Genomic DNA, 14,662 nt, shown 5'->3' on the forward strand with positions numbered 1-14,662 from the left:
AAGAGTGGCTAATATCTGTGCACAGACTTAATTAAATCATTAATTACATCTGTGCCATCCCTGAGTGTCAGCCAGCCCAGCAGGTCCATAGTAAAGGAGATAAAACAGATTCATGTATAAATTTTACCATAAGTATAAATAATTACAGCTACTCTGACCATCCATGTTTGTCAAAACTCATTTTGCTTCTTCATGAGCTCCATGGGAAGAGCTGGATCTGAACCAGCCATTTGCAACTCCATGGGGCTTCCTAGACATCCAGGGGCATGCAAGCAGGACACTAGACCTGCTGGAGACATCAGCCTTTCTGGAGCATCAGCTCAAGACCAGGCAAGTTGTTGTGCTCAGTTCTGGATGTCAACATGGAGGTGTTGGATCTCAGTAGACCTTAGTAGGAGACCCTCAACTCACAAGAAGATGCCTCTGCTCAGGTGTCCTAATCTGTGAGTCGAAGCCCACTGTTGTGCTCTCTTTACTTCTGCTCTGCCTCAGACCCTCTGTCTGTCACCAGGATATGGAGAAGATGGATCCAGAGACTGGGCCAGTATCTGCACAAAGCAGAGCCACCCCTCTCCCAGGCTCATTGAGTCTCCTCCTTTAGTGAGACTTCTTCAGGAATTTCAAGTGTAGGTCTCATAACCATACAGGCCTGTAAATAAATAGTTCTTTCTTCATTTTCCATCCCCTTCCAGACCTCTGGAAACTTCCTCTAGAGGAGAATAAAGGACAGAGCTATGCAGAAAAGCTATCCCAGGAGCAAGCTGGCTGGTGGGGCTGCCACCAAGCCCACATGTGACACTCCCTCCTTGCTTCTTCCCAGCATCGACCTCACGGTTTATTTTTAGCCCAGCAAAAGGTTTAGCAGTTTGAGAGCAGTCGGTTTAAGGGTGTCAGGAGAAGGTCCCAGCCCTGCTATCCATGACCCAAAAGGCAGATTGGGATGTTTGATTCATCTGGAGGCTGTTTCCCAAGTGCAGCTCATCATGGGATGGCAGCAAAAAGCTCCTGCTCCCCCCGTGGTGACTCAGGGGCTGACGGACCCTTCCCGAAGGCTGGAATTACAGCTGTTCCCCCATCCCTCTCCCTCCCTCCTTGTCCAATGTGTCATATTAAAGGGTGATCGGCTTACACATGCTCCAGGATGGATTCCTTAAGCCTTGTAACACTCTGGCTATATATAAAGCCCCACGTTGGAGACTGAAGTACACAGACAGCTGCTGTAGTAGCAAGTGTTTCACATTCCCAGTGAGCTGACAGCCTGGAAGCAAGGGAGACCCAGGAGCCCTGCTTTGAGTAAGTTTCTTCACCAGGGACTCAGTTACAGATACAGTAATTTAAAAAAAAAATATATAAACATATATTTATATAAAGAAGGATTGGGGGAAAAAAGGAGCTGTTGCCCTTCACCATGGGTTTGCCTTTTGATCAAGCGGAAGAACTGCGTCTCTACCAGCAAACTCTCCTCCAGGATGGACTCAAAGATATGTTGGACCACAATAAGTTTCTGGACTGTGTCTTAAAAGTCAAGGGGAAGGAGTTTCCCTGCCATCGGCTGGTGCTGGCAGCTTGCAGCCCCTATTTTCGAGCCATGTTCCTCTCGGACATGGAAGAGAGCAAGAAGAGGGAGGTCAGTTTGGAAGACGTTGATCCAGATGTCATGGGCAAGATCCTCCATTATATCTACACCTCCGAGCTGGAGATCACAGAGAAGAACGTGCAGGACATCTTCTCCGTGGCCAACATGTTCCAGATCCCTTCCATCTTCACCGTCTGCGTGTCCTTCTTGCAGAAGAGGCTCTGCCTCAGCAACTGCCTGGCTATCTTCAGGCTGGGCTTGATGCTGGACTGCGCCCGGCTGGCCGTGGCAGCTCGGGATTTCATCTGCGATCGCTTCGCCCTGGTTTCTCGGGATGAGGAATTCTACCAGCTCTCCCCCGACGAGCTGATTGCTATCATCTCCAGTGACTCCCTCAACATAGAGAAAGAGGAGGCCGTCTTTGAAGTCGTGATGAAGTGGGTGGGGACCAAGGACCACGACAGCAGGAGGAAGGCCTTGCCTGTCGTCTTTGAAAGCATCCGCTTCCGCCTGATGCCCAACGACTACCTCAAGGACCACGTGGAGAAGCAGGCCGTGGTCAAGTCCAACCCAGAGCTGCTCAAGAAACTGCAGATGGTGAAGGATGCCCAGAAAGGCAAATTCACTGTGGTGAAGAAGAAGAAAGTGAAGAAAAGCAGCGAAAAGCAAGAGAAAGACAAAGTTGTCAACGGAGCAGTAGATGAGGAGGAGGACACAGAGGAGGACGCTCTCCCAGGGATCTTAAATGACACAATGCGCTTTGGGATGTTCCTCCAGGACCTTATTTTCATGGTGAGTGACAGTGGAGCAGTGGCCTATGATCCTACTGCCAACGAGTGCTATTTTGCCTCCCTGTCTACTCAAATCCCAAAGAACCACGTGAGTCTGGTGACCAAAGAGAATCAGATCTTCATCGTTGGAGGACTCTACTACAACGAGGACAACAAAGAGGATCCCATGAGCTCCTACTTCCTACAGGTACATGCTTTGTCTTTCTTTTGTTTCTTTGACCACTTTGGAGCATCACTAGTCTTCAGCTTCCACATGATGCCAGTAATACACATTGTCATGTGACAGTAGAAAGAAAGTTGTAAATGAAGGTAAAACATTTGGATTGTTTTACTAGAGGTTCTTCTCCCTGTGTTTTTGAGGCAAATCCCACTGAGAAGGGGATTCTGGTCATTGAGGAAGGAGGCTTGAAGAGGTAGGTAGTAGGAATAACCCTTCCTGATCCAAACAATGAATAAGGAATGACATGGAACAGCATAGATGGTCCAACCCTGGCTGCCATAGGGCACATGGACTGGGAGGTTAGTCGTAGCAGGTCTGGCTGCAGCTTTGTATCCTCAGCAAAACCCAAGAGTGACCCTGCCAGGTGCCAACAAAGGGAACAACAGCAGCTACAGCCACAGGGCAAACACTCCAAGGACACAGAATATGTCCATAGCTACCAATATGTGCCCCTTTCCCTGTGGTTTTCCTGCCCCTGGAGCTGTGCTAGGTCCAGCCCAGAGCCTCTGGCCATTTTTATCATGTGGGGGGCACCCGTGGTGTGATGTCTCCTGGGACCCTCCACAAGAAAAGTGGCTGATCAGATCAAGCTGTGCACAGACAATCTGAGCCCTGGCCTGGGTTGAAACCCAAGAGCACCTTCCCCAAGGTGCTCACCTTTCCTGCTGACCCTATAGGAATGCAGTAAACCCTCTGTCCTTCCCCCCTTATCCAGAAATCCTTTTGTTCTTTAAACTGGAAAAGGTGAGATTTAGATGAGACATTAGGAAGAAATTCTGGGCTGTGAGGGTGGGGAGAGCCTGGCCCAGGTTGCCCAGGGAAGCTGTGGCTGCCCCATCCCTGGCAGTGTTGAAGGGCAGGTTGGATGGGGCTTGGAGCAGCCTGGGCTGCTGGGAGGTGTCCCTGCCCATGCAGGGGGGTTGGATGATCTTTAAGGTCCCTTCCAAGAGAAACCATTCTATAATTCTTCTCCCATGGCTCATGTATCTTCTGGGAGGAAACAACAGCATGTCCAGGCAGAAAGGATAAAGTGAGGGTAGCTCCCAAGCTGAGACATGTACCCCCCACAAGAAAAAGACAGTGGTCCCTTCACAGCTCACTGTGGCATTCAAGGTGCAGCCAAGTCCCAGGGCTGGAAGGAGCCATCAGTTGGCAAAGGTGCAGTTCAGTGCCACCAGTGCCATGACATAGCTCACAGTTTCTGTACGAGTCAGAGAGACCTTTGAGACCTTTTTTTTTTTTCAGCTGAAACTTCACACAGATTTAGACAAACCTCTGTATGAGGGACCCTTGAATCACCATGTCAGTGCAGCAGCACCTTACACCTTCTGACTCTGTCTCTGGCCTCCCTGATTTCACATTCCTCCTGCCAAAGCCAGGAGAGATAGGTCAGGGATAATTTAGACTTAGGGACAGGCACCAGCATATACAAATGCTGATAGATCCCAGAGGCCTTGCAAATTTTGTCAGGAACAAAATTATTCCATTGCCATTTCAGATGGAAAAGGGTATCCTTTATTTGTCTCTTGCAAGATTGATGACTTGAAAACAATGCTGAATCCATCAAGAAGCAGGAACTGTCCTGGTGACTGAGCTGCTCAGGCTTGCACTATAAATAACACATATGTGGGCCACATCTTACAATGAGACAATAACCACAGGCACCCAGCTGAGGCCAAGTCTTTGGAGGCAACCCAGCAAGCTGGAGCTCTTTGGCCCCAGCCCATAGCAAACAATGCTTCAGGCAGTGATGTATCACAGCTTCATCTTGCAAAGTCCCACTAGACAGGCTGCAAGACGTCACTCCAGACCTAACCCATGAAGCCCCTCCTCTCTACCAAGCCACATGAAAAATTTTTGCCCTAGTTTACAGTTCCCATCAAGCCATGGTGCCCAGAGAGCCTCCAACCTCAGAACCTTTCACATCTTTTTGTTTTCTGGTGGGAGATGAGGCAATGCCTTGATCTATAAATGTCCAAGGATCTGCAAGGACTGGGCCATCTCATCTAGTAGCACTGCATGGATCAGATTCCCCATCTGATGGGTCTGGCACACTTTGGTCAGCAAGAAGAGCTCTGGGTTTGCAGCACAATCTCAGCAGTGTTGTCCTAAATCTCACCAGCTCTCACACACACTGAGGTGATAGGGGACAACACCAGTATCTGGAGAAGCAAAGGAGGGACACAGTAAGAAGATTTAAAGAAGACTTGGTGGGAGTAGAAGGGGTTCAGGGGGAGTGAGCTGTGTAGCCAACATTGCCAACACCAAGCTGTGACCTGACAGGAATGGAAAATATCAGGATGAAATACTGTGGTGTGTGCTACAGCTGAAGAGGTTCAGGCAAAATCTCTAAGATGAAAGTGCTTCAGCTCCTCCAGCCCCAGGAACTATCCCTTGTAGGTCCAACACAGGAACCTGACACCCAAAGATGACCGAGTTTGCTCAAAATCTGAAGGGGGCTACAGGAAAGCTGGGAGCAGAGTTTTTACAAGGGCTTGTAGTGAGAGGACAAGAGGTAATGGCTCAAAACTGGAAGAGAGGAGAATTAGGTTAGACATTAACAGGAAATTCTTTAGTGTGAGGGTGGGGAGACACTGGAACAGGTTGCCCAGGGAAGTTCTGGAAGTATCATCCCTGGAAGTGTTCAAGACCAGGTTGGATGGGGCTCTGATCAACCTGTTCTAGTGTGAGGGTGTCAATACCCATTGTGGGGGGGGGTTGGATCTAGATGAGGTCCCTTCCAAACCAAAACATTCTATGATTCTTTGAAAGTCAAGGCTTTGGTGCACAGAGCTGATCACATTCCTGCTGGTGCATCTCTTCTCTTGTGCCTACTCATAAAACCTGTGTCATCTGACATATGACTTTGCAGTGAGATCCCCCACCCTGACACTGCAGAAAGTGCCTGCTGGGGTGACCAAGCTGCACATGGGACTGGACCTTGCCCTCAGTCTCTGGACCCTCATTTTGGCTGCTCAAATGGGCAGGGTGAGCACACGCTAATGACCACGTTTCCTTTCAGTACGACCATCTGGACGCAGACTGGCTGGGGATGCCCCCCTTGCCCTCCCCTCGCTGCCTCTTTGGCTTGGGAGAGGCAGAAAACTCCATTTTCGTGGTAGCAGGGAAAGAGCTGAAAGAGGGAGAGAAGACCTTGGACTCAGTCCTGTGCTATGACCGGCTGTAAGTGTTCACGTGCGAGTGTGGGATGGGGGGTTGTTGACAGGAGGAGAAGCAGCTGCCATGGAAATTGACTCCAGGTCTCCAGGGACCCAAAGGTTTTTGGAGACAGGATTTGAATCCTGCATCTAGATGCTGGGACCACTGGGACTGTCTCAAGCTGTACCCTGGGGCTCTGAGCTGTCACTCTCCAGCTGCTTCATTTCTTGTAATTGAACCTCCTGGAGATGGAAGCATAATGGGGATATCATGTTATCAGGGACCAAGCTTAGCAGATGCTTATGGGAGACCTGTATTGAGGAGAAAAAGGGTTTTTCCTTCTGCTCTTGCATTGGTTGGGGGTTCAGTGACATGAGTCATCCAGGTTGCCTAGAGAAGCTGTGACTGTCCCCTCCCTGAAAGTGTTCAAGGGCAGGTTGGATGGGGCTTGAAGCAGCCTGGTCTACTTAGAGGTGTCCCTGCCCATGCAGGGGGTTGGATTTAAATGATCTTTAAGGTCCCTTCCAACCCAAACCGTTCTATGATGTTTCACCGTGGTCTCACCAGGAGTGACTTTGAACAGGAAAGCTTGTTTTGAGAATACTCCAGCGTGGCACTGAATGGCCCATCCTCACTGGTGTCAGGCTTAATACCCAGTTAGTTATGGACAAGGGGCCCTGACTCACGTTATGTCACGAGCTTCATTAAAAGGCACCATCCTGCTCTGCTCATAAGACACAGAAACATCCAGAGACTGCTCCTCTCTGCCCTAAGGAGGCAGAGCAGTAGGCAGGAACAAGATTTGCTCAGTCCATATTTTCATGTGTGTGCTTCATAGTCTCTTTTATAGGCAGAGATTTGACACCATTTGAAACCATTTCATTCCCCCAGAACAGGGCATTTCTCTGCCCCAACAGGCTCTGGGAAAGGATGTGTCTGCCCCTGCTGAGCACTCAGGGGTGCTTTGAAAACCAGCTTGAAGGTGGTAGAGATGTGATCAGCACAGTACTCGTATTTGTAGCATTATTTAGGTCAAGATGTTAACTGTAATAAACCTGGGTAGGGCAAACTGCTGGGCTGTGGGATCAAATAATTGCCCAGGGTGGTTGGGTAATTAGAACACACTCAGTGCCCAGGCAACACATTTCTTAGGTAAAACAAAACATTTCTTAGGCCTACATCCTCCATACATAAAAACTGGGGATGAGTCTAAATTACATGGACATGACCAGACAGGTCTTGAGAAATTGGTCAGACCTATTTGGGTACCATTTTGGGGTTTCCAAAGCCTTATAGCTGCATCCTTTACTCAGCAACCCTGGAACTAGCTCAAAGGCTTCAACACAGCCCTGCAAAACTTAAATACACCCACCTCTGTGGGTCTTTTCTGAGTGCTGGCCAACCAAAGCACCTCAAATTGGAAAGCAATGGCCAGAAAATAAATTTGTCCTCAGGATCTTGCAGCCCTAACTCTCATTGGTTTTAATTATTATTTTTTCCCATCACACAGAAATCTCTGTCTTGATTGTGTTCAGCTGGTAATGCTTATCAAGGAGGTGAGGTTTTGGGAAAGCTGAGGATGTGTATTCACCAACCCAAGAGGAGGGAATGCCATAGAAAATAATTAATATTAACATAAACATTCTGCATGTTTTATTTTTGCCCTTTTTTTCTTTTTTTTCCCCTCAGCATTTACTGGATGAGCCCTTTCTCATTGAAAACCTCGTATTTGTGAGACTGAGTCAGGATCTGTGCTCACTTCTAGGTCTGCAAAAGTGCCATGTACTCTGGGCCTCAGCCAGCAAGATATAAATCCTTTTGCTTCCCATCTTTCTCTGCTCTAGGTCCTTCAAGTGGGGTGAGGCTGATTCCCTTCCCTATGCAGTCTATGGCCATGCAGTGGTGTCACACAAGGACCTGATCTATGTCCTCGGAGGCAAAGGAAGTGACAAGTAAGTCAAAAAGCAAGAGAAACCCATTCCTTAAACTGGTGGGAGTGCAGAGCATGAGTTGGTAGCTGCCCAACCTGGATGCTTTGGGTTAGGGAGGGTTGGACTGGGTGTGGGATGTGGATCTTTCCCTCTTAAGTCACCTCTGGTACTGCAGCCCTTCCCAAGCTCTTAGGAGTCGTACAGGGACATCAGGGAGATGGCACCACAGGAGAGGAAATGTATCATCCCTTTTCCTCACAATAAACATTGCTCAGACTGAGAGAAGAGCCGAAGAGGAAGAAGCCCCTTCACATTAGGGATGTCCTGTCTCGGATTTGTTGCGTAGCAGTGTGGTCCTGGTCAAATCCAGATGGGTATTTGTAAAAAACTCATCAAATCTGACACTCATCCTGCAGGAGATGGGCTGAGCAGAAAAGGCCTGTGTTGGGGAGCTTTGCAGCCAGTGCTTTGCAAGGCAGAATGTGACTGTTTTCAGAGCAAACACGTCATGATCCAGCAAAGACAGGTCCTGCTCCGAAAGGATGAGGGGCTGAACAGTGTGAGCGTGCATATATCCACATGCCTTCCACTGTGTCCTGGGGAACTGGGATGTTACTGGTGATGTTTTGTAGAATCACAGAATGGTTTGGGTTGGAAGGAGCTTTTAAAGGTCATTTAGTCCAACTCCCCTGCAGTGAGCAGGGACATAATCAGATCAGGTTGCTCAGAGCCCCATCCAACCTGACCTGGAATGTTTCCAGGGAGGGAACATCTACCAGCTCTCTGGGCAACCTCTGCCAGTGTTTCACCACCCTCGTTGTAAAAAATTCTTCCTAATATCTAGGCTAAATCTCCCTGCTTTTACTTTAAAACCATGACCCCTTCTCCTGTCACAACAGGCCCTGCTAAAATGCTTGTCCCCATATTTCTTATAAGCCCTCTTTAGGCACTGAAGGGCCACAATAAGGTCTACCTGGAGCCTTCTCTTCTCCAGACTGAACAACTCCAACTCTCTCAGCCTGTCTCCAGAGCAGAGCTGCTCCAGCCCTCGGGTCATGTTCATGGCCTCCTCTGGGCTCACTCCAACAGCTCCATGTCCTTCTTGTGCCGAGTCAGGTTGGATCAGGAGCACTGAAACACTGTCTGATGGCTGTGTGTGAGCTCCTGAGAAGCAGTTGGCTACATGGACCCGTGTCCAGCTGTACGAGCACAATCTCCAGCTTTTAGGCCTCCTGCCCAAAGTGCATACAGCAGGAGAGGCTGTGTTATACACACAGATGATGTCTCCAGGCATGGGCATCTTTGAGTGCACACCTAAGCAAAGGCACTCATGCCAAGGTGGAGGAGTAAAATCCTCTCTAGAGACCCCACGTTTTTCCCAGCAGACATCCTCAAACTCCCACAGTGCCAAGCTGCTCCTCAGCAGGTCATCAAAGCTCCTTTTCTCTCTCATCGTCCTCTAGGAAGTGCCTGAACAAGATGTGTGTCTACAACCCATCCAAGTTTGAGTGGAAGGAGCTGGCTCCCATGAAAACTGCCCGTTCCTTGTTTGGAGCCACTGTGCACAAGGACAAAATCTACGTAGCAGCTGGTGTGACCGACTCTGGCTTGACCAACACAGTGGAAGTCTATGACATTGCCACTAACAAGTACGTACCTGAGCACACCTTCAGGGCATAGTTGCACAAGGAGCAGCTGCAGGTGTACATTCAGCAACTTCCAATCATTCTGGAGTTTGCTTGCAACTCCCAATACTAGCCCCCCCCAGTCTGGACAGCTGAGCATCACCAATGCCACTGGTGTTGGGCTGTGGGTCAACTCAGGTTCACCTTTAAAGCAGTTTCACAGACTGGTGCAACCCCTGGCTTCCCTGCAGAGCTGTGGCTTCATCCTGGCAGCTTCGCCCAATGCAGTAGACTTTCTGGCTTTGGGTGGGCCTTGCAGCTGCAGTCCCACCACTGGGACCTGCAAGTCCATGCCAGGTCATGCTTCACAGCTCATCTACTCCACGCAAAACGGAGTTCAACCATGATGATGGAAACAGGTATCACTAGCAACAGTGCGTGAGCCCACCCCATGTAGACCTACACCAGTTAAACTGTCAGTAGTTAATGCAGTTGTTGATTCCTGAGCCAGCTTGAGTGTGGGGGCAGGTAGGGTGCTCTAACATGTGCCCTGTCTTGACATGGCAGGTGGGACACCTTCACTGAGTTCCCGCAGGAGCGCAGCTCGGTCAGCCTGGTCAGCTTGGCTGGGGTCCTCTACCTGCTTGGAGGCTTCGCCACAGTGGAGACAGAGTCAGGAGAGCTGGTGCCAACGGAGCTCAACGACGTTTGGAGGTGACTATCTTCCCCAGGGCTGTCCCAGGGAGCATGGGAGGGATGTTAGCGAAACCACTGAGGGAACAGAGTATTTCCGACCTCCTTGATGCCTTCAGTGTGAGGTGGATGTCGTTACCCCAGCACAAGGCTGCAGGGTCTCTGGGTGAGAAGTTCACCCTGTGCTCTGCTGGAGGGCACATTCAGTGATTTCTCCCAGCCTCATATAGCAACATACCAGGGAAAATCTGCTCTGTTAGCTTTGCTGCTGCACTGACATTTTGCCTGGAGCTGGTTCCAGACCTCGCCTTTGGTGTGAAGCAGCATCCGTGCAGCACATCCTCTCCCAGTGCTCAGGCTGGAAATCAGATAGTCTTACATGGTAGCAGAGAAGTGGGCAGAAAGCACTTTGTGATGGCAGCCCATCTAGCACATCTGTGGCTCTACAGCACCCTCAGCAGGCACCTGCTGGCTTTTGCCATGGGTGTTCAGTTTTGGTGCCATCAACCCATTTCCCAGCGGAAAAAAAAAAACACCTTTCCCTGTGAAACCAAATGCTGGTTAACAGTTGGACTTGATGATCTTAAAGGTCTTTTCCAACCAAAATGATTCTATGATTCTATGATACCCATGTCTCCTAGCCTGGACCTGCAACCCAGAGCACACCAGGGCTGGAATTCCCCCTGCAGCTCCCACAGGTATCTTAGAAACATTCACCAACTCCTGTGGCCAAGTAAGGTCTGTGTGACATAACGCCATGCACCAGAGCTCCCATCACTATGGAGAACAGCTGAAGGGAGGGAGTGGAGACCCTTACCCCATCCGTCTGTCTCTCCCCAGGTATGATGAAGAGCAGAAGAAGTGGGAAGGTGTCCTCCGGGAGATCCAATACGCCTCCGGCGCCACTTTCCTTCCCGTGCGCCTCAACGTTTTGCGCCTAACGAAGATGTAGAGAGGCAGGATTTGTTAGGTTGTTTGGGTTTGGTTTTTTTCCATGGGGGTCTGGGGCAAGGAGGGATGGGAGAGGAGGTGAGGCCATGCTCATCAGCACAGAGATGGGTACCGTGTAGGACACTGCATCTGTGATGGGTACCATTTTACTTAGTCAAATGGGAAAAGGAGGAAATTATCTGGAAGCCCCATGGGAACTTGAAGAGAGCTAGAGAAGGGACCTGGAGTCTGCAAGGTGCTGGGGTAGACTGAGAAGCGAGGAGCAATGAGCTGTTCGAGTCTCAGTAGACAGGCCAAAAAGATCCTACTCTTGTTCCTCTTCTTTTTCCATTGTTTCCCCCCTCCTCTCAACCGCCATTGAGACTTCTCAACCAACAGCAGAAGCAGAAGGTGGGTCCCAAGGGACTAAGCTGATGTTCCGTAGGAAAGAAGGTCTATAAGGTATTTCCTCACATAAGGTACTTGTAAGCACGGTGCTAGAGCCCACCTTGGAGAGAAGGAAGGGTCAAAGTCAAGTGGTAAAGAAGAGACCTGGGAGCCTTCGGTGAGTTCCCAAGTGCTGAGGGTTGTTGGGATGTGACAGAAGAAAAGTGCATGTGGGCAGCAGAAACATTTTGGAAGTTGCAATGGAAATAGTCTCTTTGCCTCTGCCTTGACTCTGGACTGGAGCCAAGGTCTGTGGGCGGGGAAGAGTCATGCAAGTAGTAGGGCAGGAAAGGGGAAGGGATGGGCAGGGTGGCATGTCCATTCATCTCCAGGTTTTTGGGCTCCTCATCTTCAATCAATCACAGATCACAGTGTCCTCACCTGTGGTTGGACAAGTGCTGTTTTTCTGGGAAAGGTTTTGTATTTAAGCTGTTCCTCTTATTTTTAATGTTACAATTTTATTTTTTTTTAAAGAGTATTCTAGTTTGCCAAGTCCATGCAGACCTCAGATGTGTTTGGCTCAAAGAGAGCTCCCAACTGAGGAAAAATGCTTTCTTTTTTTTTTTTTTTTAAAGTTATCCATAATTATGTTTTGATAGAAACACAACTGTACTGGCAGCAGGACAAAGATCTGCTAGGAAAAAAAAAAAAAAAAAAATCACCTGATGCCAACACCATCTGACCAGTGGTTTATTTAAAAATAAATGATTAGGTTATCTCAAAAGAAATCCCCTGTGTTTGCATGTTGATCGAGCTGCAACTGAATGTCCACAGCAACTGAACACTAGGACACAGCAAAAGCTGTGATGAACACAAGCAGCAAACAAGCCCCACAGGGAGCTCTAGCACAGCCCCAGCTTCTATTCTTCTTATTTTCTCCCATTTGAGAACTGAAACTTTAGCATTCATGTCCTTACAGCTATTTCCAAAGATAGGAGGACTAGAAGCTTACCTAGACCTTGAAGGAAGATGGGTGATCTCATGGTACCATGAACAAGGGTGATAATAAATAATGAAGAAGAACAATTACAAGCCTTGCAAAATATAACCCTCAAAGTGGCATGAAAATTATGGTATTAAAAATCATAGCTGGCTGATTCATCTGGTTCCAAATGCAGTCATGGAGAAACTAAAGCATGTTTGGAAGGAAAGACTCTTTGCCACGAGGAAAGGAACCAGAGACTCGTCCTGGTTTCATTTTAAGGATTTAAAAAGTTAGAGGATAATCTCCTTAGAGGACAATCACATCAGAACACTAATGAAACATTTGCACAAGTAAAATAAATCCAAGGGGACTGGCTGGCACAAAATAGCTTTAGGGGGAAAAAAAAAAAAAAAAGCAACAAAAACCTTTGAAACATCAAATGTGTGAAAAATACACTGGAAAAAATAAATCATCTTCTATTCAGTTCTGCAAAGAATTCCTGTGGACGAGTCCCAGGCTGATTGAAGATGAATCTACCAAATGTAGAACAGCTTGTGTCACAAAAATAAAAATTATGAGGAAGAAAAAAATAATAATCCATGCATAGAATAGTAATTTCTTAAAAGTCATTTATTGCAAGGGGCAGGATACCATCTCCTGCCTGGGAGTGGGCACCAACACCTTTGCTTCAGCTCTTCTTGCTGGACACAGGATGGAAAGCTGTTGACACTTGATCCTAAGAGAAGGTTAATCTCCGTCCACCTGCTGCCACGTTGGTTGGCTCTCCCAGGGGAAATCTGAGCCCTTTGAAGTCAACAGGCCCTTTGAAGTCAACGGGAATGTTGCTGAGCCTCGATGAGTTATTATGGTGCAGAACCTTGATGATGGCTCGAGAAGTGGTGATCGAGACTGGTCCCCATCCTTGGTCACTCACCTTGCAGCTGTCCATCACGACTACAGCCAATAGGAACCTGGTGCTCCTGCAAGGTTCACATCCATTATAAGGCTGTGGGAGATGCCACCACTGGCACAGGGCAAGAAACCATAAAAGGGAAAAAAAAATTGTTGTATAGAAGGACCCAGAAGAGCTTGAAATATCCCATTGCTTGAGCCACGAGGGCAAAATCTCAGTGCTTGAAAACCGGTGTTGGCCCAAGGAAGGCAGCCAAGTTGCACTTTGACAAGTTAAAGTCTGGCTTAGAAATGGTCACAAACACCTCACCAAGAGGCTGCTCCAGTCCACAGGCAATCACAGGTAAGAAATGCCAGCATGAATACTCAGAGACACATGACTCCTTACTGCTGCCTGGCATTTTCCCAGCTCAGATGCACACAACTCCACCAGCACAGGTCTCTCTGTGACTGTCTTCTCCGGACAATGTCAGCAGCAAAGGAGCAGATACATTCCAAGTGTGAGGGAAAATTATCTCTTCTTCCATTAGTTTTCCAAGAACAGTGCTGACGTTAGCTGGTGAGGTTCCCACCACTCCATTTTATGTCAATAAAGGCACTGGGTGGTTTTGGATGGGCTCCTTGGTTCTCCACTGCTTACAGAGGAGCTCAGGGAGTCCCAGTTCCTAGTTCATACAAACCCTATGGATTTGGAAGGACCCAGGAGCTCAGCCCTCACCAAGCCCCTTCTTTCACCCACGCATCACCCTTCCCTAAGAAGCTATTTTTTGTTGGCTCCACAGGAGTTCAGCTGCCTCACACACACACACACACACACACACACACCTCCCACCAAACCCAACACAAGGTCTATACATGCAAAACAACAGCACTGGTCAACATGCCATAGGAAGCCCATCCTGCTGGGCCTGACTCCTCACACAGTTGCCTGAAAAGAGACTTAAAAACACAAACAAAAAAAATCAAAAGTAAGGTAACAAAGAAAGTGTTGGAGCTTTAGTTTTTCTTTTATAAAAGACAAATTGTTTATTGATTCAGTCCTTCCACTTGCAACCTCTTTGGTAACAGTCATAACACTTCCAGACTGGGAGAACGCAGTGGAAAGGCCCAATTCTGACCTCTCACCTCTTTCAGAGCTCAGAGACCCCTGACGTGCCTCGGTGAGAGGCCAAAAGCAGGTTTCAAAGCATGGCCAAGGACCTGGCTGCTAAGGACAACCCAAAACAGCCTACTGTGACTCATCTTGCTCATGGGTGGTCCAGAGAGCAGCCCCAGCACCCCCAGGCAGAAGATGGCTCAGGATGGGGATGCAGGTTGGGCCCTTGGTGCCAAGGAACTGTGCCCTAGAAGGCAGCTTTGATGCACCTCTTGGGACCTCCTGGACATTGTCCAACAGGACCATCAACACAGCAAGACTTGCCCGTTCCTGCAGTAGGCAATGACTTGCTCTAGT

General features: G+C 48.5%; 1 protein-coding gene across 1 annotated transcript; it reads left to right on the forward strand.

Moving 5' to 3' along the window:
* The first annotated feature begins 1,213 nt into the window (after positions 1-1,213).
* On the forward strand, positions 1,214-12,100 carry KLHL40 (kelch like family member 40). The gene is made up of 6 exons (XM_051612339.1): positions 1,214-2,554; positions 5,610-5,770; positions 7,591-7,698; positions 9,141-9,326; positions 9,870-10,016; positions 10,836-12,100. The coding sequence occupies exons 1-6, from the start codon at positions 1,409-1,411 to the stop codon at positions 10,945-10,947; spliced, it is 1,860 nt and encodes a 619-aa protein (XP_051468299.1). The 5' UTR covers positions 1,214-1,408; the 3' UTR covers positions 10,948-12,100.
* Positions 12,101-14,662: the final 2,562 nt, after the last annotated feature.

Source organism: Apus apus, chromosome 2 (assembly GCF_020740795.1).
Source record: "Apus apus isolate bApuApu2 chromosome 2, bApuApu2.pri.cur, whole genome shotgun sequence".
Lineage (NCBI taxonomy): Eukaryota > Metazoa > Chordata > Aves > Apodiformes > Apodidae > Apus > Apus apus.